This window comes from Marmota flaviventris, chromosome 4 (genome assembly GCF_047511675.1).
Source record: "Marmota flaviventris isolate mMarFla1 chromosome 4, mMarFla1.hap1, whole genome shotgun sequence".
NCBI lineage: Eukaryota > Metazoa > Chordata > Mammalia > Rodentia > Sciuridae > Marmota > Marmota flaviventris.
This window is the reverse complement of record NC_092501.1, coordinates 13113199-13140506: the sequence shown is the minus strand read 5'-3', so window position 1 is coordinate 13140506 and position 27308 is coordinate 13113199. Positions and strand designations below refer to the sequence as shown.

The 27308-nt window shown below is 35.0% G+C and overlaps 1 protein-coding gene across 6 annotated transcripts in view; it reads right to left on the bottom strand.

Moving 5' to 3' along the window:
* Pdzd8 (PDZ domain containing 8) overlaps positions 1-27308 on the bottom strand; it is an 80256-nt gene that overhangs the window by 31362 nt on the left and 21586 nt on the right. For 5 of the 6 annotated variants that reach the window (XM_027929986.2, XM_071610867.1, XM_071610868.1 and 2 more), the window contains exons 2-3: positions 18025-18147; positions 892-994 (exon numbers count right to left, since the gene is read on the bottom strand). In XM_027929986.2, the coding sequence (XP_027785787.1) occupies positions 892-994; positions 18025-18147 (226 nt within the window). The remainder of the gene's footprint in view (positions 1-891; positions 995-18024; positions 18148-27308) is intronic. The other variant, XM_071610871.1, reaches the window with a different exon arrangement.

Below are 27308 nucleotides of genomic sequence, written 5' to 3'. Positions count from 1 at the left end.
ATTACTTTATTCCTTCCAAGAAAATTTCTATCCCCCCCTCTGATTTTTATGTAAGGATGTTCACAACAGAAAGAAATTAAAAGTAAAAGGAACATACATAAAAATACCTTGCCATTACATGTTAAAAGATTTAGCAGCATTTTTGACTGTTAACCCTGAAATACTAGGGAGATATTAATATTAATATTGGGAAGAGAAAAAAATACATATATATGTTCATTATTTACCTATGATTCAGATTTAGCTGAGCATCGCCTCCAGTGCCTTCTTTTTAGAGGCTTTCCCTGTTATCACCAGATCTAAAAAGCCTCCTTTGTCATACACCTTTTCATGTACTTTTCTTCCCAGTACTTGTCAATCTCTGGAACTTTGTTCACTTTTTTGGCTTATAGTTTATTGCTACATTCTATCCTATAATGGGAAGCTTACCTCCCAGCCAGCTTCTAACTCCCACACCAAACCACTACCCCATGTTCATATAACAGGTATAGGATCTTTTCTTTTTTGGAATCGTCCCTCCAGCCTCCAAACAGTACCTACCACAAAATAAGTGCTCCTAAAACACCTGCTAAATGAATGAATGCTGTGAATTCACGTTTTCTCAGGCATTCAGTAAAACTATTTCCTTCTAATCCCTTACTGAAACAATTTTAAAGTTCTGGAATGAAAATCAGTCAGATTTTACTTCTTAGGCAGACAGTCTGAATATTAACTATTTTCACGTGATTTATTTTATTACCAATATTGTACTATTTTAATAAGACAATTAAGAACTGGTCATCACTATTTGCTCATGACTAAAAATAACTCTATGAATATAAAAATATTAATAAAAATATGCTTAGAGAATAAAACCTTATACAGAAGTAAAATTAAGTAAATCAATTTTACCGTCTTAATAGAACTCCTTTGTTTTTCTTCCCAAACACCACTGCTCAACTCAAGTGTGCAATGAATATTTGCTTCTCTATCATAGGATCCAAAAATGAGTAATCTGCAGTACAAAATAAAACAGGAAGAGCATTATACCGATTCTATGCATTTTTTTTTTTTTAATTTCTGGTCACTATAATAATAAATACTTATTCCATTACTATTGTGGTTTATTTACAGGGGAAAAAAACAAGTCAAACCTAACATTTTGTATGCCCTCTAGTGGAAAAGCAAAGTAAAGCTAAAATTAGATGAGATCACAAGATATGCTCTTTTTCAGCAGCCAAGCCAAACAAGAAAATATTATCTACTCATAAGACACTGACCACATAGCCTTATGTAGTAAGCAAGAGTTAGAGATTTTTCAAGACTGTCGAATTAAGAATTTTAAAAGTTGCAAATCGATACAGTACACCAGCTCCACAAGAATTAAATACACAGAAGTATAATACAATTGTTTATAAACAAACACACAACTTCATCTCCTAATGTGAACCTATGCAAATTATTTACTTCTCTAAATCCAGCTGCTCCTGCAGAAAATTTGGGGTTAAAAATAATACTTACCTCTAAGAATTGTTCTGAAAGTACAAGACAATGTACAAAAGGCATTTAGCACAGTGTTTAGCAAACTCTAAGTGCTCAATGGATGTGTGTCATTTCTATTATCTTGAAAACAATTATCAATGAATGGCAACACCTAATTTCCCTTTTTACTAGGCTGTCCTAAAAAAGAACATCTGAGGTCCAATTATGAAATGATGTAAAAACTGTCTTTATTACTGAATTTAAAAAAAGAGATCCCTTATGTGTCCAACTTCTATTTTACCTATATCCTTAGAATCACACTGTAATCTTCCAATTTGTTTCAGAACAGTTTTAGCACTAACCAACATTTTGACTGTTACTCTACCACTTCATCTCTACATGAAGATTATAAATAGGAGTGAGATAATTAAGTAGATAAAATACATTAGAGAAATCTGAGAAAATTGTGTCCTGGGTTTGGCAAATCATGACATCATGTGCATACCTCACAAACTGGCCTTTTCGCATACTGAAAAGTCTGAATAAACTTATGTAGAAAAATACCTGATTTAAATAATCCTTCAAGAATCTTACAAGGAGCTTAAAACTCAGCATTTAACAACCTATTACCAAAAAGAAGGCAGGCCAAAAGAACTCATAATTTTAAAATACTAACTTCTAACTACAATTTTCATTCACCAAACTCTGCTGCCACCATCTGTTTAAAGAGTAAACTACCTCAGAGCCTTTACTACCATACAGAGAAAAGAAGGTTGGGCACCACCTAGCGCTCCCAACAGAATTCTCAGAAATTCTCCCTGAATTCATAAGCTATTCCATATTTTCCATAGTGTTTTAAAAATGCTTTTAAAAATAATTACACAAAGCATAACAAAAATTGACCAAAGACCTAAATGAAGAGCTAAAACAAAATTCTTAGAAGAAAACATAAAATCAAACCTTTTTGACCTTGAACTACGCAATGGTTTGCTAGATAAAACATCAAAAACATGATCGCCAAAAGGGAAAATAGATAACTTTGGCTTCATCACAATTAAAAAAGTTTTGGAAAGGGCACACCATGAAAATGAAAAGATAACCCACACATTGGGAGAAAATATTTGCAAATTATGTACTTGGTTAAGTCTCCAGTATCCAGGAAAAAAAAATGAAAAACTCTTACAACTCAACAATAAAAAGTCAAATAATCCACTTTTAAAACAGGCAAAAGGATCTGAATAGGTGTTTCTACAAAGATGTACAAATGACCAGTAAAGCACATGAAAAGAAGCTCAATGTTATTAGCCATCAAGGTAATACAAATCAAAACTACTTGAAATGCACTAGAATAGCCATAGTGAAAAAGGTAGCAAGTACTGGTAAGGATATAGAAAAACTGGAATCCTCATACATACTGGCGGGAATGTAAAACAGTGCTGTCACTTTGGAAAACAGTTTGGCAATTGCTTAAAAAATTAACATATGAGGGGCTGGGGTTGTGGCTCAGAGGTAGAGCACTTGCCTAGCATGCGTGAGGCAGTGGGTTCGATCCTCAGCACACATAAAAATAAAATTAAAATATTGTGTCCACTTATAACTAAAGAAAAAATATATTTAAAAAAGTTAACATATGATATGATTCAGCAATTTCACTTCTAGCTATACAGCTGAAAGAAAAGCTTAAAATATTTATATTAACATCAAAATATGCATATGAATGTTCAAAGGAGCATAATTCATAACAGCCTCAAAGTGTTAACAACCAAAATGTCTAACAAATGATAAATAGGTTAAATAAAATGTGGTATATTCATAAAATGAAATATTTTTTGAAGCAAAATGAAGTACTAGAATATGCCATAATACAAATAGAAAATGCTAAGTGAAAGACGGTCACAAAAGAACACATATACGGAATATGAAAATTTATAGATAGAAAGTAGATAAGTATGTATAACAAATTATAAGAAGCCATTGTTTATTTATTTTTTCATTATTTATCATTTATTACTTATTTTAGTTTATTTTGGGTACTGAGGATTGAACCCAGAGGTGCTTCACGACTGAGCTATAACCTACTTTCACCCACTCCCAGTTTTTCATGTTTTTGAGACAGGCTCTCACTCAGTTGCTTAGGACCTCACTAAGTAGCTAAGGCTGGCTTTGAACTTGTGATCCTCCTGCCTCACTCAACATCCTAAATTGCTACGATTATAAGCATGTGCCCCTACTCCCAGCAAGAGGCCCTGAATGAACAGACCAAGCCAAATGGAGTTATTCAAAATTAAGTACCACATAATCAAACTGAAACTTTAATGAAGCAGATAGATCCCCAAACACACCAGTTTTTCCTAAAAGCAATACATTTCAGTATATATCTGAATCAGTATAATAAGGAAGTTCCCTTAGCTTTAACCTTGACAAAAAAGCAATCTGAAGTAACCTGATGTTAATTAACCTTTTTTCCCTTCTATTGCTGTTTCCTTGTTCCCATTTCATTCTTAACAATGAAAACCCACTGTTTTACTACTGCCCGTTGGGAACTATAAGGGGTTTTGTAGAAGGGATGTCACCTGCTATTTTGTTGAATAGTTGCTGCCTTGATTCATGAACTGCAAATAAAATCCAATTGGATCTATAACTAAATTTGTCATCACTTTGTTGTCCAACAAACTTCCCAATGTTGAATTAGGAAAAACTAGAGGAGAATGGGAGGTCTGCTAATAAGTATGGGATTTCTTTGAGAGGAATGAAAATGACCTAAAATTAGATTATGATGATGGTTGCATAACCCTGTTACAAATACAGTAAAAAACAGTAAATTGTACACTTTAAATGGTAGAATTGTATGGTAGACGAACTTTATCTCAATAATGCAATTCAAAGAAAACAAATAATGAGTGATTATAATAATGAATAATCATTTTTCTGTGATAGGGTCATAATAAGTTTCAAAGATGTTAAAGGATAATAAATGCTTGGTTTACTATTATTATGAATCAATAATAATATTGCAACAAGATTATATATCTCAAAAAAACATAAACATGACCTTTACCTGATACAGAAATTTGATAATACAACATATTAAAAGGAATCTTAGGACAAAATAAATTCTCAATAGAAATCATTAAAAATATTAAAAAGATAATGACACAAATATTTGAAACTTATCATTATTTGTTTTTTCTTTTTTGCTATACTGGGGATCGAAACCAGGGCCTCACATATAGTAGGTTAAGTGTTTTACCACTGAGCTACATTCCCCAGCCAACAATTTATCATTCTTAACAATGGATGTTTAAAGCACACAAAACATTATTCATTCTATTCAAAAGTCTTTATTTATTTATTTTTTTAATGACAAATATCCCAGCAAATGGACTCTTTCGCTATTACTGACTGCTCCAATCGTATGAGTACAGGTTGAATATCTCTTATCTAAAATGCTTGGGACCAGTAGTGTTTCAGGTTTCAGATTTTTCTGATTTTGGAACATCTGCATATACCTTTGAAATGCTTAGGGAATGGAACCCAATGTCTAAACATGAATTTCATTTATGTTTTATATACACATTATACATATAACCTGAAGGTAATTTTATACATCATTTTTAGTGTTCTTGAGTTTTGACTGCAACCTGTCAATGAAGTCAGATGTGAAATTTCCCACTTGTGGGTACATACTGGTGCTCAAAAATTTTTGGATTTTGCTGCATTTTGGATTTCAGATTTGAGATGCTCAGCCTGTATTTTCATTGTTTCAGTTAAGTTTATTTTGATGTTTAATGATGAAAATATTTTGTCTGGTTGTTTAGAATTTAGTTTTGCTTTTGTAATGTATATTGATTTAACTGATTTGAAATCAGCTTTTGATTCTAGTCAAAGCATTACACAACATCTTCACATACATCACATCTTCTTTTTACATTTCTTCTGTTAAAGCACTCAGAAGGAACTGCAGCCTTTAGTAAATGTTCAAATACTAGAAAACACCAGCAAACAGTATTAATACTCAATAAAGAAAGTAACATCAGTGCTTCCTAGATAAGTTAACTTCCCTATTGCTATGGTCTGGATGTTCCCCACAAAACTCATGTTGAAGTCTAAATCTCCACTATGAGGTATTATTAAGGGAGTAGAAACTTAGTCCAACAATAATATTTGAAGGTGGAAATACTGGGAGGTAAATAAAGTTAAATGAGGCCAAAAGAGTAGGACCCTGATTAGACGGGGTTCTGGCTTCCTAAAAGGAGAAGAAACTTGAGCTAGACACTCAGTCTTCCTTACTAAGAGATCAATTTTTAGCAACACTGTTTTCGGTCATAAGGCCTGCATAAGAAGTCAAGCAGAGGCTAGTGCCATGTTCTTGGACCTCCAGAACTGTGAACAAAATAAACCTCCCACTTTCCAGCCTCAGATATTCTATTATAGCAAAAGCAAACGTACTAAGACAATTTCACAGAAACACTTGTCAAAATTGCCAATCTAATAATTTACTCCAAAATTTATCTCTTAAAAAAGTACTATTTCTTAGAATTTTAATAAAGTATGTTTATGAACTTATGTTTAATATTTTTTCAGTCTAAGAATAACAAAAACTTACTCCAGACTGTTTAGATTGTAACTATTTTCCACAAGCTCCATATCTCGTTCCTGGGACATAATTCCTTACATTAGTGTTTCCTGCGCCTGCTTTTGACTTCGATTATTAGTGGACTCCTTTGACCAGTAAAGCATCTATGTTGGCTGTCAGGCTTTACTTCTCTGAAAAATAACAGTATTTCCTCCATTTTCCTGATTTCCCAACTGTTATCTATTTCCCAATATATTTTTTTTAATTTTTATTGTTGGTTGTTCAAAACATTACAAAGTTCTTGACATATCATATTTCACACTTTGATTCAAGTGGGTTATGAATTCCCATTTTTACCCCATATACAGATTGCAGAATCACATCGGTTACACATCCACTAATTTACATATTGCCATACTAGTATCTGTTGTATTCTGCTGCCTTTCCTATCCTCTACTATCCCCCCTCCCCTCCCCTTCCCTCCCATCTTCTCTCTCTACCCCATCTACTGTAATTCATTTCTCCCCCTTGTTTTTTTTCCCCCTTTCCCCTCACTTCCTCTTGTATGTAATTTTGTATAACCACGAGGGTCTCCTTCCATTTCCATGCAATTTCCCTTCTCTCTCCCTTTCCCTCCCACCTCTCATCCCTGTTTAATGTTAATCTTCTTCTCATGCTCTTCCTCCCTACTCTGTTCTTAGTTACTCTCCTTATACCAAAGAAGACATTTGGCATTTGTTTTTTAGGGATTGGCTAGCTTCACTTAGCATAATCTGCTCTAATGCCATCCATTTCCCTGCAAATTCCATGATTTTGTCATTTTTTAATGCAGAGTAATACTCCATTGTGTATAAATGCCAAATTTTTTTTATCCATTCGTCTATTGAAGGGCATCTAGGTTGGTTCCACAGTCTTGCTATTGTGAATTGTGCTGCTATGAACATCGATGTAGCAGTGTCCCTGTAGTATGCTCTTTTTAGGTCTTTAGGGAATAGACCGAGAAGGGGAATAGCTGGGTCAAATGGTGGTTCCATTCCCAGCTTTCCAAGAAATCTCCATACTGCTTTCCAAATTGGCCGCACCAATTTGCAGTCCCACCAGCAATGTACAAGTGTACCCTTTTCCCCACATTCTTGCCAGCACTTGTTGTTGTTTGACTTCAAAATGGCTGCCAATCTTACTGGAGTGAGATGGTATCTTAGGGTGGTTTTGATTTGCATTTCTCTGACTGCTAGAGATGGTGAGCATTTTTTCATGTACTTGTTGATTGATTGTATGTCCTCCTCTGAGAAATGTCTGTTCAGGTCCTTGGCCCATTTGTTGATTGGGTTATTTGTTTTCTTATTGTTTAATTTTTTGAGTTCTTTGTATACTCTGGAATATTAGGGCTCTATCTGAAGTGTGAGGAGTAAAGATTTGTTCCCAGGATGTAGGCTCCCTATTTACCTCTCTTATTGTTTCTTTTGCTGAGAAAAAACTTTTTAGTTTGAGTAAGTCCCATTTGTTGATTCTAGTTAACTCTTGTGCTATGGGTGTCCTATTGAGGAATTTGGAGCCCGACCCCACAGTATGTAGATCGTAGCCGACTTTTTCTTCTATCAGACACCGTGTCTCTGATTTGATATCAAGCTCCTTGATCCATTCTGAGTTAACTTTTGTGCATGGTGAGAGAAAGGGATTCAGTTTCATTTTGTTGCATATGGATTTCCAGTTTTCCCAGCACCATTTGTTGAAGATGCTATCCTTCCTCCATTGCATGCTTTTAGCCCCTCGACCGACCAGCAGCACAGGCCCAGCGGCCCGCCGGCGTGGTAGACACATCACCCCTATTTCCCAATATTTAAAAAATATGGAAGTTTCTGAAGAAATGACAGAAACGAATGCCTACTGGAAATACTAGGACCAGTTAGATGTGTGCTTTTAGCTTAAGATGAACTACACTCCTCATATTTAAAGTACTAATTTTCATTCTATACCTCTGTATTCTTACAATTCAATCTTCAGTAAACACAGCCAGACATTCCATTCAAATTATAAAATCACTAGGAATAAGTAGTAACAACCATTGGCTAATACCTGTTTTAATTAAAAAAATAATCAAATTACATAGACAATAAATGAGTATAAACCAAATTTTTACTATACTATTTCCAAAGAGTGAGGAAAGATCAGCACTATTAAACAAAAAGCAAAGGAAATTGCCTTTAGACCCCTCTATCTGTTGAAAGAGCTATTATTAGCTCCATGAAAGTTCTGAGTTCAAAATATAAAGTAAAAGGTATCTTGAAAGCTTATGTAAAACACAAACACAAACCAGATCTATCAAGAAATAGGGAAAAAGAATTTACATGGCTCAAGAGCAAACTACTGAGAAAAGGAAAGTAATTCCCAATGCCCCTGTATTAAAAAGTTGTTTTTTTAATAATTTAATATGAAAGGAGAACCTTGTGCCCAAAGGGGGCCAACTATCAACTCATCAGTTGTTAATGCTCACTCCCTCTCACATTCCTCCCACTCAGAAACATCCTCACATAAGGACTCAACTCTACCGTCTACGACAGTGACTTAAAAATCAAATCTCCAGGCCTCATCTTTCTCCTACTCAACCTGTAAAACTCCAAGAATTTGCAGAAAACTTCTACAAGGAAATTTAACCACACCCTTCTCCTTACGTCACATAAAATGAAATCCACTTGCTTCTGAAATTAAGCACCTGTTTCCCTTACTACTCTTCGAAGGTAGAAAGCTAAGTTTTGCTCTTTACATCTCCAAAATCTGAAAAATAATAAATACTTGCTGGCCAAATTAATGCCAATGATAACACGATTCTATACAAGAATCCTTAGCATTCCTTTTCCTCCCCTGCCTATACCATCCACAGTCACTCTAAGCCCTGTCCCAGTTACCCCTCATGTCCCTACCTTCCTGTTCTTACTAATGTGTATCCTCACTCTTACTACTGCATCCCTTAGTTTGTCTCTGGGGATTCAATCATTCCTTTTAAAACCCACCCTATAACAGTCTTCTGAAATAGGTATTTCTTAATGATACCAACAATGACTTTTCTTTGATTAAAGGATCACAGTCTTCTTTTGCTAGCAAATTTGGCCCTCATTTTTATGCTTCTACACTTCATTCAGACAGATCCCTGAAAATATTTACAATTCTCACTTTTATCAAACTGGCTTTTTCAATTATGTAATATCTATCATCCATCTGTCTGTCTCTTATTCATAAGGTTCTCAATAGCAGCCTCAACTAGAAAACATATTTCCCTTGCACTAATTTCTATAACTACTTAAGCCTCAATTCAATCAGACAGCCTTGAATAGATGATTGGCTTATGCATTTGTTTTTGTCGATTAGCTTAACTGCACTTTCATTTCCAGAGGGCAGGCAATGAAAATGAACTTCACACTTTCTTGTATTCACTACAGTACATAGACAAAATTTTTCACTACTGACAGTAACAGAATGATTGGCAGTAGAAGTGGTGGCGATAGCAGTAGTAGTAACAATTAACATTTACTATAGGAGCAGTTCTAAGAGCTTTAAATGTATTATTACACTAAATTTTCAAAATTACTCCATGAGATAGATTATATTATTACCCATGATTTACAGCTTGTAAAACTGGTCACAGAGAGGTTGGGTAACCTGCCAAATATCACACAGCTAATGAAGACTACATAAATTGAGATGAACAAGTTGAAGAAATTTTGACAGCAAAAAAAAAAAAAAAAAAAAGACAGTTATCTTTTGGTTCAAATCATTAACTTATTTGCAAATAAAATACATTAAAAGCACTGATGGACAGTTATGGCATAATGGTACAAAGATAGGGAAAATTCAAAGACATAATCGTTTTATGAATTCTTATTTCTGACCACAGTTCATTTTTTTATAGTTCATCTTTGTGGAAGGTATTAAATATGAGCAGATAGCATGCCAACACAACATTAAAAAAAATTGGAGTTCCACATTTTAAAACAGCACTGGTTTTATGTCAGCTGGCTCCCTAATTTTCTTAAATTCTTACAATTCAGGCACCAGAGGAATTAAAACAGCTATATTTTGCCATATGAAATAGAGTAGAAGTATACAAAGAAACAAAACTATTTTCTAACATCATAACTTTAGGGAGGAAAAAAAGAGAATCTATGCAAATGCAGGACAGATGAATTCCAAAATTGGAATCTTCTGTAAAGTTTAGTCAAAAGCAACTTAATTATAGGGAAGATTCTTTAATTACACCCTACAGAAACAAACAAACAAAAAAAAATGAAGAGAAAACACCACTTGGCTTTATTTATTTAAACTTTCATGGGGAACTTAAATAGCTAATAAACACAAGCATAGTCTCAAGACTTCTATATTCTATAGATAGAATCATTTTTAAATTCACACAGAATTATAGATATAAGATATAATAATAATCAGCAACAAATCCAAGAAATTCCTTCCAGTTTTATTAACTTTGAGTGAAAGTTATACAAATTTAAATGTCTCATGTTTAAACTAATTTCTTCTCTTTCCTTCCATGAAGGAAAAAACTTTCAGCCTTCATCTGAATGATACTTGATTCTTTTTCTTTTCTTCTTTTTTTTGGGCAGTACTAGAGATTCAACCCAGGGCCTTGCTCATGCTAGGCAAGTGCTCTATCTCTGAACTACATGCCCAGCTCTTGGTATTTCATTCTTAATTTACATTTATAAATCATAAGACCTTGAAAAGGTAACTTATTTTAAAAATACTAACCTGCCCTTTAAAAGGCAAAAAAATTCTAAAATTTATATTCTTCTAATATAATATCAAGTTTTTAGGACAAAGTATTTTTTCTTCTGTAAGTTGAAAAGAAAAAGAAAAAAAAATATGGAATAAGATAACAGAGTAAGGAATTTTGGAGTCAAACACAGATCCCAATTCCAGCTGCACATTCTTAAGCAAGTAACTGATGTATCTTGGTTCATCTATAAAATGGATACAATAATACTAATCTTATAAAAATGCTCTAAGCTAAAAACAATGAATGCAAAGTGCTTACTACAGGGACAACATATTGTAGTTAACTCAGAATTATGTGTAGCCATCATGTCCTCAAATATTTAGTTCTTCCTTTCTAAAAATTAAATAAGATGTCAAAAATTAAAATAAATGCAGAAATTATAAAGAATAACCATATATTAACTACTCAAGGGGGAAAAACAAAGATTATTACTTAGTCTCATTTGCTTCCGATAGAGGTTTTTTTATTAAATATATTTTTTAGTTGTAGGTGGACACAATACCTTTATTTATTTATTCATTTTTATGTGTTGCTAAGGGTCAAACCTAATGCCTCACATGTGCCAGGCAATCGCTCTACTACTGAGACACGACTTGAGCCCCCCCATAGAGGTTTTTAAAAAACATAATACCTGGACCAAAAATAATCACATAAATTCAAACTCAATGCTAAAATAAATGAAGACTTCACAAACAAATGCAAACTAGAAATATTTTGTGGTTATAACACAGAAACCATAACCATTCTTGTAAATTAATTTCAAAATTCTGTAATATTAATATGCCAACCTACAGAAGAACTAAACATATCACTTTAAAATATGAACATAGTGCTATTTAAAGGATTAATTCTGTTTCTCCCTTCTAACAAATTTTCATCTTCAAACTGTTTCTCCTATTACATATATAAGATAAGTGATATCATTAACAAAGAATTAAATCACAATCAAACACTTCCCTTTGCCTTATAAAAACCAAAGTAAAATTATTTTTGGTTCTTGATGGATGTCAGGGGCCAAATCACCATGATAAGAGCCATTAAGTGAGTGTCTCCTATGTGCAAGGATTAATGATAATTACAATCTAGTAAGATCAATATTAGCATTCTGTATTACAGATAAGGAAACATTCAGTGAGTCCAAATGCATACCCCAGGCTAATATTTAGTAATTAAAACAAGAGATGATGAGGGTATAATTGTAAGATTCTAAAGCTTAGTTGCATGGTTTGAGTCTCCTTAAATGCCCTCAACAGAAGCACAAAAGGCAATCAAGAAAACTACAACAAAATCAAGTGACCAGTAGACAGAATGCTATTACCTCAGCAGTGAAGTGGTCAAACCTTCCATAAACTGCAATTATAGAACTAGATAAAAAGAATGTTTAAAACACACTTAAAGACAATGAAAACTTACTCATAGCAGACTTTTGAGATTAATATTTAATCTAAAAAACTTGCATCTGGAAGATGTACAAATTGCTAGCTTGTGGTTTTTCAAGTCTAAGGACACTATTTGACCCGAGCCCAGTTCACCTAGCTCAGAGCAAAGGCTGCAGGAAAATGGTGGTTAGTTTGGGCAGCAGAAGTTTGAAGCTTTATGGGCTTCAAGTTATTAGAAGACAGAATGCAAAGCCAGCAGAGCTAACAGTAGTTGACCACATGTCCTCAATATGGAGGGTAGGGTCAGGAGAACTGCAAATAAATCCTCAACTCCTTGTAGTAAATATTTTTTGTGTGTTTTAAATTATTTTGTTGTTGTTGTTGTAGATGGACAGTATGCCTTTATGTTTATTTATTTATTTTTATGTGGTGCTGAGGATCGAACCCAGCACCTCACACATGCTAGGCAAGTGCTCTGCTACTGAGCTACAGCCTCAGCCCTGTAGTAAATGTTTTTTGTATCTGAATAAAAAAAAAGTCTGAAACTATTACAGAACTGAACAAACGAATAAAAGTACTGATGCTGTTGGGAGAAGCAAACACAAAATACAAAATGGGAGAAGGACCAAGGCAAAAAAAAACCCCATGAAGATGAAATGAAGCTGGACACATCAGGTGAACTCAACAGACTTCTAATGTTACATGTATGTATGTGTAAAACATAAATGCATTTCCTAAATCTGCCTGAAGAAGAGGTCAATAAATATATGAAAGAACAGTGAACACACCCAGATCCTGGTTTCTTTCTTTCTTTTATTTATTTATTTATTTTTTTAGTTGTAGATGGACACAATGCCTTTACTTTATTTTTATGTGCTGAGGATGGAACCCAGTGCCTCACCTATGCTAGGCAAGCGCTCTACCACTCCAGCTCCCCCAGATCCTGGTTTCAAAGACTTGCTTTAGTCAGCTTTCATGACACTGTGACCAATATGCCTGACAAAAACAACTTAAAAGGAGGGAAAGTTTATTAGACGCTCATAGTTTCAGAGGTTTCAGTCCAAAGTGGTCATTCCAGTGCTCTAGGCCCAAGATGAGGCACCATAATATGGGAACAGGGCCCAGTGAAGGAATGCTGCTCAGATCATGGAGAGGTCATGAAGCAGGGAGAGAGGGGAGAAGGGGCCACAGGGAAGATGCAGCTTCCAGGGCACACCTCAGTGACCCATCTTCTCCAGCCATGCCCCACAAGCCTGCAGTTACCACCCAGTTAGTCCATTCAAACGAGGATAGACTGAGAAGGTTGCAGCCTTCACAATCCAATCATTTCACCTCTGAACATTCCTGCATTAACACAGGTGCTTTGAAGGACATCTCATATCCATACCATAACCACCATTTCTATTAAAAGAAAACTAAGGTTCTTTGGAAACATAGTTGATACTAGGATTATGGCAGAGGGAAGATAAGATAAACATATAACTGCTTGTTACAGCAGAAAGTAATGAAGTTCTCAAAAATAAAGTTGGGGTCATGTCATAAGCATGCAGGGGCCGGCATGATAGGGGCTCCTACTAGCCAAATCTGGGACAATTTAGGCACTAAAATAATTAAAATGGTCCTTCTCCCATTTTGTATTTTGTATTTGCTTCTCCCAACAGCATCAGTACTTTTATTCATTTGTTCAGACAATAAGGGATTACAAACATTGAGAAAAACTGAAATTCGTGAGTCCATGATGAAACAGATTAATGAGAATAAGGCAACAAAGAATGCCAACTGCTTTATTTTATAATATTTAACATTAAAAAGTTTTTTAAAGATGTATTTTTGGAACCCAGAAAAATAACACGTTAAAAGCTGCTAAGAAAACAGAGGCTTTAGAACAGCATAAGTGTGACTCAGTGAAGAACTGACCTTAATTAGTATCTCCTTCTATTTAAAATCAGTTCAGACACTCCGAAATATACTGCTTTGGAGTAGGGGATTCTTACACAACAAAGATTTCAGCCTTTGCTTTCATTGACTATAATCTTAATTTGTTTTAAAAAATGTTATTGAGTTAGTAAAATCAAATCCTCAAATATATCCACTACATTATTCAATGTCTTACATAAAGCTTTATGGACACATCCCTCTTAGAATGTGACGTCAGAATTTTTTTCTCCTAAAGGACATGCATACTTTATCAGAAAATTGAATTAAGTGCTTGTGAGGTAATACAGGTTACTTAGCTTGAGTTAGCCATTTTACAATGTGTATATATCTGTATCTGTATCTAATATATTTCAAAATAATATGTTGTACAAAATGAACACAATTTTTCAATTAAAAATAAGTTAATTTAAAAAAAAATGATAATAAGAGCTAAATAATTCATCAATTTCCTTTGTTGCCAAGGCTGTCAGAAAATTTATCTCTTTTCTATATGGTTGTTTTGATCTAATTTATCTTGTATTTAATCTCACAAGGGTATATGTTTTCTTTGAAAAACACCTCAAGTTCTTCAAGATAGAAGAGGGACTGCAGGTTAAAATTAAAAACTAATCATCTTAATAATATGATACAACACTAATGTAAAATAATAGAGCCTCTTAATAGCAGTACTACAAATATAGCAATTGAATTCATTTGTGGTTAAAAAAAGAAGCTTTAGTCAACTCAAATATACAACCATTTAGACTGATTGCTTTTTAATAAGACAAAAGCAAAATGTTGGAAGCAATATTTACAAACAAAATTATCTTTCCACATCCAAGCTACTGCTTGGGAATCTCAAAACTATATTTCAGATAATTAGAATTGAACTTCCCTTTACAGTATGAGACCCTTTAAATTAATAAAATTCAAATTCTAATTCTTACAACAAAATATGCAAAAGAGAAGACAGTTTTGTTTAATGACCTTTTTCTTGATAAATACTATAATGATGATCTTGAGAAATAATAACAGAAGCTACTTCAACTGCAGGCTTACCACAAGGTAGGCACTGTGGTGCAGCTGCTTATCTCTGATCAAAATTACCATCTCTAAGAGTTTCAAAAAGCATTGTTCTATTAACATTTCTAATTTGTTTCCACATTGGCAAAATTTACTCTCAAAACCTTACAACAGGGAAATTCAATAAAAGTCTTCAAAGACTTTTCTGTAAGTCTGAAGTTACTTCAAAATAAAGTTAAAAAGTTCTCACTCAGAACCATTTTATTTTTATTTCAAATTGATACTTTAAAAACTGAAAGTCCTCACATGGAACTATGGCTACCTGTGGGTGAGGAGTATGATATTCCACCTTATGGATCTGGAGAAACAATTACTGAAGTTATATTCTTTGTACTTGATTCAAGTTCTAAAAAGCTTAACAAATAAAAATATGAAGCTAAAATTAATAGTAAATAATCCATATGATATAACAATTCAGATAGGTTTAAATAGGTCTTGTTCAAACAGCAGAAATGTGAATATGCATGCCCAAATGCTAAAAACAAAGGAAATGCCAAGGCATGACCGCATGCTAATTCAAAACAACTTTATGGACATTCAAATCGTCTACAGAAACACCTTAATTTTAACTGGTTTGTGTTGTTTTAAAATTTTGACCATTCTATTTAATTCCAATTTTTTTTGTATCACTAAGTAGTTATGGTTAAAACACACACACTCCTCAAGGTGTTAAATATTTAACTTGTTTCCAATATGTGAAATAAGCATTGCTTTTGGTTCTTCCTCCAAAAAAAGGGGCACTATTATTTGTTCTGATATTTTCTCTAGTGTCATTCTCTGCTTCAGAGATGACAATAAACCACAGAGGATGAATTTACACTCAAAATAAGATAAAAACTGAAATAATGCTTAGTAATATCTCCTCTTTAGTTGGAATCTACCTGAGAGTTCTATTTTACAGTAAAATGTGTGCTATCACCTTGACTCCATCCATCATCATCAACCTAGATCCCTCTCTCTTTATCATCAACCTTGATCCCTATAAGAACTTTTTTTAAAATATATTTTTAGACATTGATGAACCTTTAATTTTATTCATTTATTTATATGTGGTGCTGAGGATAGCACCCAATGCCTCACACATGCTAGGCAAGTGCTCTACCACTGAGCCACAACCCCAGCCCCTTGTAAGAATTTTTACTGGTTTCTCATGTACCCTTTCAGATTTATTATGCAGTTCTTTATTAAAATAAAGAGGGTTGCAACTACTCCACAAATTGTTGTGCTTTCCTTTGTACCATTTATCTCAATTCAATGAGACCTAAATAATGTCTGTCTACCCTGTGGCAAGGCTTCGAGTAGTTCCACAGGAAAAGCAAAAAGATCAGTGAGCAAAGAAACACCAAAACTAGCAGTCACACAGACACGAGCTAACACACATTAATCAATCCTTCACCTCACCAGCAATACTAAGGCAAAAAAAGAACTAGTCTTTTCTAAATACGGAGCATGGTACCTAATACATCTATTTTACTATAGTTCCTTTTACAAAATATAGAGGATATTTAGTCTTTTGAGGGAGGGGGCAGGGACAGTAAAAGAATTCTTTGTCAATCACACTTTGTGACAGAATGATGCATAATCGCAATGTCACTTCAGGACTTAAATGAAACCTTGGTACTCAAGTGCTTGTTTTTATTATGGTTTGGAAATAAAAACTATAAGTACCAAGTAAATGATAAAAGCAAGCGTCAGAAAAATGTAGCAGACAGAGTACATTTCACTTGGAACTATCAGGAAAGACATTAAGGCTGAACTAGGCAAGGTTGGTTTTAGGGAGTAGAGAATGGGGTAAGACAAGGAAAGAGCAAAGAGTCAACTTAAGGGGTTTTATACTTTAAAATATCTAAGCAGGGAATGGCAAACTACAACTAGTGGTCCAAATCCAATCCACTGCTTATTTTATTTGGTTTAAAGGTTCATCAACATTTAAAAAAATTTTTTTAATTCTTTTTTTTAAATGGTTAAAAAAATCAAAAGACATTTCATGACACATGAAAATTAAGATATTCATATATGAAGTTTTACGGCTACACAGCCAAGCCATACATTCGCATGTCTGTGATCTACAAGGCAGAGCTGGGAACTGCAACAGAGACCTCAACTCACAAAGCCTAAAATATTTACTATTGGCATTTCAGAGAAAAAAAATTGTCAATCTCTTCCCTTAGGACAGCCTATTTATCTCAAATATTATAAGTGAGGGGCTGGGAAGAGGATGGTGAGAAAGAATAGAATAAGAGACTCATAGGTGGAAGTAAGGATTTTAGTCCACATCCTAGAAGTAGTGGGGAAGTCATTAAATAAAGAGTTTTAAGGAAAATGACAACTAGATTTGTATTTTGAAAAGATCATTCTGGCTGTTATACTGGGAGCTAGAGTGTTAAAAGATAAATAAGAAAACTAGTGTAGTAAATAGTTCAAGCAAGATAAGAACTTAATTTGTGGGAGCAAAATTATTTCTTAACCCAGAAGGGTTCAAAGTCTGGCTATGCAACTTGCCAGGTTATTTCAATTCTCACATTCATTATGTTACAACAGTTTTAGGTAGAGAAAGCTAAAAATATTCCAAAGTATGTACATCTAAAAAGTTTGGGAATTATTACAGAATAAGTGCTCCCTTAGAATACTTTCTAAAATGTTTTATTCTTGTTATACACTAGAAAAGACTTTTACTAAATTTACAATTAAAGAATTTACAAGTAAACAATACAACATAAATTAACAAAAACAAAAAAGGGAATATATACAAATGCTGCTTAGGTACATTTTTCAGAGCCCTTTTTTCCCATAGTGTAGTAGTAACAAAACAAAGAACGTACCTGCTACATTCTAACAACGTAACTTTAAGACGTCCTTCAGCAAGTGCCCACTGGTGTATATGGATATACTCTTCATCTTCTTCAGATTCTTGCAAGGTCTGATAAGGAAAAAACGGCTTGAACCTGACAAAAGTAAAAATAAGTCTAAATTTCTAAATAATACACCACTCTAAAGTTCAAAGCACAATAACAAAACATACACATACTTTAAAAAACAATACAAAACACCTAATACTGCATGTGCTCTACAAAACCAAAGCTTATTGTATCTGCCCATAAATGGCAACAACTGGTGGTGGCACTTTTTTTTTTTTTTTGGTACTAGGGATTGAACCCAGAGATACTTTTATCACTGAGCTACATCCCCTGCCCTTTTCATTTATTTTGAGACAGGTCTACCTAAGTTGCTGAGGCTGGCCTTGAATTTTCAATCCTCTGGTCTCAGCCTCCCCAGTCACTAGAATTATAGGTATGTGCCACCATGCCCATAAAATGGTGCTTTCTTTATAGCACCCAGGAATTCTCACTTTTTGGTCTGCTCTCAATAAAAAGGCAGGACTCATCACTAGAAAGGAAACTCCAGAAGGAGCCAGTAGGTTTAGGTGGGGCAGGAGATTCTTTGGATCAGATGGGAAAAGTGTTCCTATAGCACAAGTTCAAAATTCAGAATGTACTGTTTTATGGAAATGATGAGATAGAAATTAGTACATGATAATGATAATTTCAGTAAAAATTAATAGCAGCAAGGTATTCACCAGAGTAACAAGGTAACAAGTAACCAGTCTAGTAGCTGTTTCACATGCATTATTTTATTTAATGCTCACAAACTAAGAGGTGATATTGCTTGCTCTTTTCTGCAGATGAAGAGTGAGTCTTCATCTGAGTGAAGCATTTGTTCAATTTTACACAGTGGGTGGCCAAACCAGAATTCAAGCTAGTCTGACTCCACCAAAATCCAAACTCTCTCACAATTTTGTCACCCATGAATTATTTGGGCTATGTGTTCATTGTTAACCCTTATTTTTAATGGAGATACTTATGCTGAATTATATAAACTGTAGGCTTTAAAAAAACTTTTTAATCTGAAATAGAACTCATACTCCTCCATTATAGCAAAGGACAAAGAAAATGAGAGAAAACTGGGCTTGAGGCCCTGTAGTTTTCAATTCACCCTAAACACTATCACTAACCATGGCATTTGTTTGTTCAGAAAGTTTTCATGGCTTCCCACTAACCACAAAAGAACAGCAAGAAAAGAGCTAGGTGTGGTGGTGCACACTAGTAAGCCTGTAGTCCCAGCTATTCAGGAGGCTGAGGCAGGAGTCACAAGAGTTCACAACCATCCTGGACAACATAACACTATCCTGTTTCAAAAGAGAGAGTGCTAAGTCACTAGTTCCACATTCAAGATCCACCACAATTTTTCTAATCATATATTTACTTAAAATAAATCTTTCATTCTAGGAAGTTACCTTCTATAGTTCAAAAACATTACATATTCCTGCTTTCAGGTCTCTGTGCCCACTGAAGGTTTTCCTTAGTACTCAAGGATTGTCCAGCTCCTAAGCTCTTTCTATATTTGGTTTCAGATTCTAGACCACAGCACTCCCATCCACTGGTTTCAATTCTGTTTATCTTGCAGTCATTTAAATGGCCTAGTCTCACAATTCTCTGCACAAGTCACATATCTGACAAGTCTCCTCATACACTTAAGACTTGAGTATGTGATGAGTTAATTATAAAAATCCAACACTGAAAATGAAATAAAACACTTGGAAAGTATTAATAGCCCACTATAGTTTATACCAGAAAAATACTGAAGAGGGGAAGTATCACCATCTATCTGAGGCGGCAACCTACGGTGGGTTCACAAAATCTGACTATTTCAATAACTTAAGGAAACGGCCAAGAAACCATGCAAACACACAGAAGTACCTTTTCAAAATACAAGGATGGCTCTGTAACCTTAGGGGTCCATGGAAAGAGAGAGAACCACTGGAATTCTTTTTTTCTTATATAGAGAACACACAAGGGGAGGTTCCATGGAACATTCTATCCCAAAAAGGGCAAAGGGGTAGGATTACCAAGGAACAGGTGAGTGTAACTCAACCCCACAGGGTGACGCCCACTCCTGGAGCCACACCTTCCTAATCCAAGCAGAAGTAAAGCCCAATGTATTGTGGGGTACAATAACTGCTCAGCACCTCTTTACTCAGGACTTACAGGTGTGCACAAAGCTTCTGTCCAGAGCGGCTCCCAAATGGGAAGGGTACTGTTTTATGTCTTCCTGGTAAACAGTACTAAAGAAAAAAAAAACTTTTTAAGAAAACAGAATTAGACACACAGACAATGCTTAGTGCTTTCTCCTTTATCTGAACTAGTATAGCAAACAGAAGTTTCGTTTCTCCCAGCTACTACACTAATTTGCATTTGAAGTCATTTGATTCAGACAGACTGGCACCAAAGTTTTAGAGGGAAAAACATAGGAACCAAATTAATTATATTAACACAATGCTATAACTGAGTGCTTTTAACACAAACCTTATAGCTGCTAAAGAGCATATAACCTTGTTACTCTGTAAAAAAATTACAAATATCATTACATACACTAGCAATTTCAAATGTAGTAACCCAAGCTAATTAGTTAAAATAAAAACTGCTTTTAGAAAACTTTTCTTGTCAAGTTTAAAGTTAAAATTCAATAAAAAAATTTCTCACAGGGGTGTGAAATGAATGTTATATGGAATAAAGTCTAATTTGGTTAAGTAATACCTAGAGGGTTTAACTAAGAGTGTTTATGCACAAAAATATATTAAAATCAGAAAAACAAAATAAAAATAAAATAAAAATAGAAACATATTCCTTTTAAAATGAATATACTAAGCTGTGATGCAGCTCAGTGGTAGAGCACTTGCCTAGTATGTTTGAGGACCAAGCTTTAATGCCCAGTGCAGCCAAGAAAAACAACAGAATCCACACACGAATGTTTTATAAAAACACTTGGTTTTCAAAACATTTAAGTCCAAGCCTTTTAAAATATCTCAAACCCATAAGGACTCCAAATAATTATGCAGACTTCCTGTTTCCCTTCCTTTTATCTTCCTGTCCTACCGAATTATCTTTCCTTAGTTTATCTCCTGTTAGTCAAAAATGTCCATTTTCTCGCTCAAGTTCCCAGGAAACGAGCCTTCTTTACCAAGCTACCTGAACTCCTCCTACAGAAACTTAGGGAATTAACCTAGGAAAATTTATTTTCAGGGTAATAGCATGAGGAACTGTGCTGATGGGCTCCCCAGTGAAACTGGTGAAAACTATTTTAAAACAAAATACCGACCGCGCGACTGGGCGGCTAGAGATCACCCGCACACCGGCGACAGCCCACCCGCTGCCCGCGTGACTGGGCGGCTGGAGACCGCCCACCCGCCAGCGACCGGGAGCTGAAACCAACCAGAGACAGTCCAGTCCCACCCCCACCCCCATTCGGACACCCCGGCAAGGAGCCTGGGGCCAGCCATAGCAGAGAGGTGACGACACAGGAGTTCGGCCATCGGAATTCCTTCCCAGCGGATTCCACTTTAGCAGGCAGAGTCTACCAACACAAAGGAGAGACAACAGAGATATACAAAACCAAAACAAATCTATAGAAGAGAGCAGAAACACAGCAATCAAATAGAGCTGGAAAGTAACGTGAACATCATGAAAAAACAAGGGAAAAAAGGAGTACAAACAATGCAGGGCAACTTAATTCTACAGGAGGACCTAGAAGCATCAGAAACAGGGATAGGGAAAGAACTCAAGGCATACCTAACTCAGATGGAAAGGAATATTAGAGAAGACATGAGGCAGCAAGTCCAAGCAATAAAAGTATATTTTGAAAATGAATTAAACAAACAAATTCAAATGGCAAAGAACGAGCTTTACCAGGAGATAAAGATCTTTAAAAAAAATCAAACAGTAATCCTAGAAATGCAGGAAACTATAAACCAAATTAAAAACTCAAACAAGAATATTACAAATAGACTAGATCAAGTAGAAGTCAGAACATCAGATAATGAAGACAAAGTTTATCAACTTGAAAAGAATATAGTCAACACAGAAAAGATGCTTAAATCCCATGAGCAATCTATTCAAGAGATATGGGATGTCATAAAAAAACCAAATTTGAGAGTCATCGGGATAGAAGAAGGCATAGAGATTCAAACCAAAGGAATGGACAACATATTAAATGAAATAATTCTAGTAAACTTCCCAGAGATGAAAGATGGAATGGATTGCCAAATCCTGGAAGCCTACAGGACCCCAAACATTCAAAACCGTAATAGACCAACTCCAAGACATATAATTATGAAGATAGCCAACATACAGAACAAGGAGAGAATATTAAAAGCTACGAGAGAAAGGAGGCAGATTACATTCAGAGGTAAACCAATTAGGTTAACAACTGATTTTTCATCACAGACTTTAAAAGCGAGAAGATACTGGAACAATGTATTTCAAACGCTGAAAAACAATGGATTCCAACCAAGAATACTGTATCCAGCAAAATTAAGCTTCAGATTTGATAATGAAATTAATATCTTTCACGATAAACAAAAGCTAAAAGAATTCGCTGCCAGAAAACCAGCACTGCAAAGCATTTTCAGCAAAATACTACAAGAAGAGGAACTGAAAAATAGTGCCCAAAACTAACAGCGGGAGGTATCTCAGTAAAGGGGGAGGAAAATAACCAAAAAGTAAAAACTAGCCAAACTAAAATAAATAAATAAATAAACATGACTGGAAGTACAAATCATATTTCAATGGTAACCTTAAATGTTAACGGCCTAAACTCACCAATCAAGAGACATAGGCTAGTAACCTGGATCAAAAAAACAAATCCAACAATATGCTGCCTTCAGGAGACTCATAAGATAGGAAAAGACATACACACGCTGAAGGTAAAAGGTTGGGAAAAATCATACCACTCGCGTGGCCCTCACAAGCAAGCAGGAGTGGCCATACTCATATTGAATAAAATCAACTTCAAACCTAAGTTAATCAAAAGGGATAAAGAAGGACACTATATACTGTTAAAAGGAACCATCCACCAACAAGACATAACAATTATCAATTTATATGCACCAAACAATGGAGCTGCAACGTTCATAAAACAAACTCTCCTCAAGTTCAAGAGTCAAATAGACTACAACAAAATAATTATGGGTGACTTCAACACACTGCTCTCGCCATTAGACAGATCCTCTAGACAAAAACTGAATAAAGAAACTATAGAACTCAACAGCACAATCAATAATCTAGACTTAACCGACATATATAGAATATATCAACCATCATCAAGTGGATACACATTCTTCTCAGCAGCACATGGATCCTACTCAAAGATAGACCTTATATTATGCCATAGGGCAACTCTTAGTAAATATAAAGGCGTGGAGATAATACCATGCACCATATCTGATCATAATGGAATGAAACTGGAAATCAATGATAAAAGAAGGAAGTAAAAATCCTACATCACATGGAAAATGAACAATATGCTACTAAATGATCAATGGGTTACAGAAGACTTTAATAAAGGAGGAGATAAAAAAATTCTTAGAGACAAATGACAATACAGACACAACATACCGGAATCTATGGGACACAATGAAAGCAGTTTTAAGAGGGAAATTCATTTCTTGGAGTTCTTTCCTCAAAAAAAGAAAAAAACCAACAAATAAATGAACTCACACTACACCTCAAAAACCTAGAAAAGGAAGAGCAAAACAACAGCAAATGTAGTAGAAGACAAGAAATAATTAAAATTAGAGCAGAAATCAACGAAATTGAAACAAAAAAAAACATTGAAAAAATTGATAAAACTAAAAGTTGGTTCTTTGAAAAAATAAATATGATCGACAGGCCCTTAGCCATGCTAATGAAGAGAAGAAGAGAGAGAACTCAAATTACTAACATACGGGATGAAAAAGGCAATATCACAACAGACACTACAGAAATACAGAAGATAATTAGAAAGTATTATGAAACCCTATATTCCAATAAAATAGAAGATAGTGAAGATATCGATAAATTTCTTAAGTCATATGATCTGCCCAGATTGAGTCAGGAAGACACACACAATTTAAACAGACCAATAACAAAGGAAGAAATAGAAGAAGACATCAAAAGACTACCAACCAAAAAAAGCCCTGGACCGGATGGGTATACAGCGGAGTTCTACAAAACCTTCAAAGAAGAATTCATACCAATACTTTTCAAGCTATTTCAAGAAATAGAAAAAGAATGAGCTCTTCCAAATTCATTCTATGAGGCCAACATCACCCTGATCCCGAAACCAGACAAAGACACTTCAAAGAAAGAAAACTACAGACCAATATCTCTAATGAACTTGGATGCAAAAATTCTCAATAAAATCCTGGCAAATCGAATACAAAAGCATATCAAAAGAATTGTGCACCATGATCAAGTAGGATTCATCCCTGGGATGCAAGGATGGTTCAATATACGGAAATCAATAAATGCTATTCACCACATCAATAGACTTAAAGACAAGAACCATGTGATCATCTCGATAGATGCAGAAAAAGCATTCGACAAAGTACAGCATCCCTTTATGTTCAAAACACTAGAAAAATTAGGGATAACAGGAACTTACCTCAACATTGTAAAAGCTATATATGCTAAACCTCAGGCTAGCATCATCCTAAATGGAGAAAAACTGAAGGCATTCCCTCTAAAATCTGGAACAAGACAGGGATGCCCTCTATCACCATTTCTATTCAATTTAGTTCTTGAAATACTAGCCAGAGCAATTAGACAGACAAAAGAAATTAAAGGCATAAAAATAGGAAAAGAAGAACTTAAATTATCGCTATTTGCGGATGACATGATAATATATTTAACAGACCCAAAAGGGTCTACAAAGAAACTGCTAGAGTTAATAAATGAATTCAGCAAAGTGGCAGGATATAAAATCAACACGCATAAATCAAAGGCATTCCTGTATATCAGCAACAAAACTTCTGAAATGGAAATGAGGAAAACTACTCCATTCACAATATCCTCAAAGAAAATAAGATACTTGGGAATCAACCTAACAAAAGAGGTGAAAGATTTATATAATGAAAACTACAGAACCCTAAAGAGAGAGATAGAAGAAGATCTTAGAAGATGGAAAAATGTACCCTGTTCATGGATAGGCAGAACTAACATCATCAAAATGGCAATATTACCCAAAGTTCTCTACAGGTTTAATGCGATGCCAATCAAAATCCCAACGGCATTTCTTGTAGAAATAGATAAAGCAATCATGAAATTCATATGGAGAAACAAAAAACCCAGAATAGCAAAAGCAATTCTAAGCAGGAAGTGTGAATCTGGAGGTATAGCGATACCAGAGTTCAAACTGTACTACAAAGCAATAGTAACAAAAACAGCATGGTACTGGTACCAAAACAGGCAGGTGGACCAATGGTACAGAATAGAGGACACAGAAACCAATCCACAAAATTACAACTTTCTTATATTTGATAAAGGGGCCAAAAACATGCAATGGAGGAAGAATAGCATCTTCAACAAATGGTGCTGGGAAAACTGGAAATCCATATGCAACAAAATGCAACTGAATCCCTTTCTCTCGCCATGCATAAAAGTTAACTCAAAATGGATCAAGGAGCTAGATATCAAATCAGAGACACTGCGTCTGATAGAAGAAAAAGTTGGCTACGATCTACATACTGTGGGGTCGGGCTCCAAATTCCTTAATAGGACGCCCATAGCCCAAGAGGTAATAACAAGTTAAACAAATGGGACTTACTTAAACTAAAAAGTTTTTTCTCAGCAAGAGAAACAATAAGAGAGGTAAATAGAGAGCCTACATCCTGGGAACAAATATTTACTCCTCACACTTCAGATAGAGCCCTAATATCCAGAATATACAAAGAACTCAAAAAATTAAACAATAAGATAACAAATAACCCAATCAACAAATGGGCCAAGGACCTGAACAGACACTTCACAGAGGAGGACATACAATCAATCAACAAATACATGAAAAAATGCTCACCATCTCTAGCAGTCAGAGAAATGCAAATCAAAACCACCCTAAGATACCATCTCACTCCAGTAAGATTGGCAGCCATTATGAAGTCAAACAACAACAAGTGCTGGCAAGAATGTGGGGAAAAGGGTACACTTGTACACTGCTGGTGGGACTGCAAATTGGTGCGGCCAATTTGGAAAGCAGTATGGAGATTTCTTGGAAAGCTGGGAATGGAACCACCATTTGACCCAGCTATTCCCCTTCTCGGTCTATTCCCTAAAGACCTAAAAAGAGCATACTACAGGGACACTGCTACATCGATGTTCATAGCAGCACAATTCACAATAGCAAGACTGTGGAACCAACCTAGATGCCCTTCAGTAGATGAATGGATAAAAAAAAATGTGGTATCTATACACAATGGAGTATTACGCAGCACTAAAAAAATGACAAAATCATAGAATTTGCAGGGAAATGGATGGCATTAGAGCAGATTATGCTAAGCGAAGCTAGCCAATCCTTAAAAAACAAATGCCAAATGTCTTCTTTGATATAAAGAGAGCAACTAAGAACAGAACAGGGAGGAAGAGCATGAGGAAAAGATTAACATTAAACAAAGACGAATGGGGGGAGAGAAAGGGAGAGAGAAGGGAAAGCATATGGAAATGGTAGGAGACCCTCAATGTTACACAAAATTACATATAAGAGGTTGTGAGGGGAAAGGGGGGGAACAAGGGAGAGAATTGAACAACAGCAGATGAGGTAGAGAGCGAAGATGGGAGGGGAGGTGAGGGTGGATAGTAGGGGATAGGAAAAGTAGCAGAATACAACAGTCACTAATATGCCATTATGTAAAAATGTGAGTGTGTAACCGATGTGATTCTGCAATTTGTATTTGGGGTAAAAATAGGAGTTCATAACCCAAATTGAGTCAAATGTATGAAAGATGATATATCATGAGCTTTGTAATGTTTTGAACAACCAATAATAAAAAAAAAAAAGATGCAGGCAAGGTTGGTTTCCAGTGAGGATCTCTCCTTGGCTTGCAGATGGCTTCCTTCTCACCGTATCCTCTCTTGGCCTTTTCTGCGTGCATATTCCTGATGTCTCTTCTTCTTAGAGGGATACCAGTTTTATTAAGTTAGATCTTATGATATCACTTAACCTTAATTATCTCCTTGAAGGTCCAATCTCAAAACACAGTCACATTGAGGAGTAAGATTTCAACAGAAGAATTTGCAAG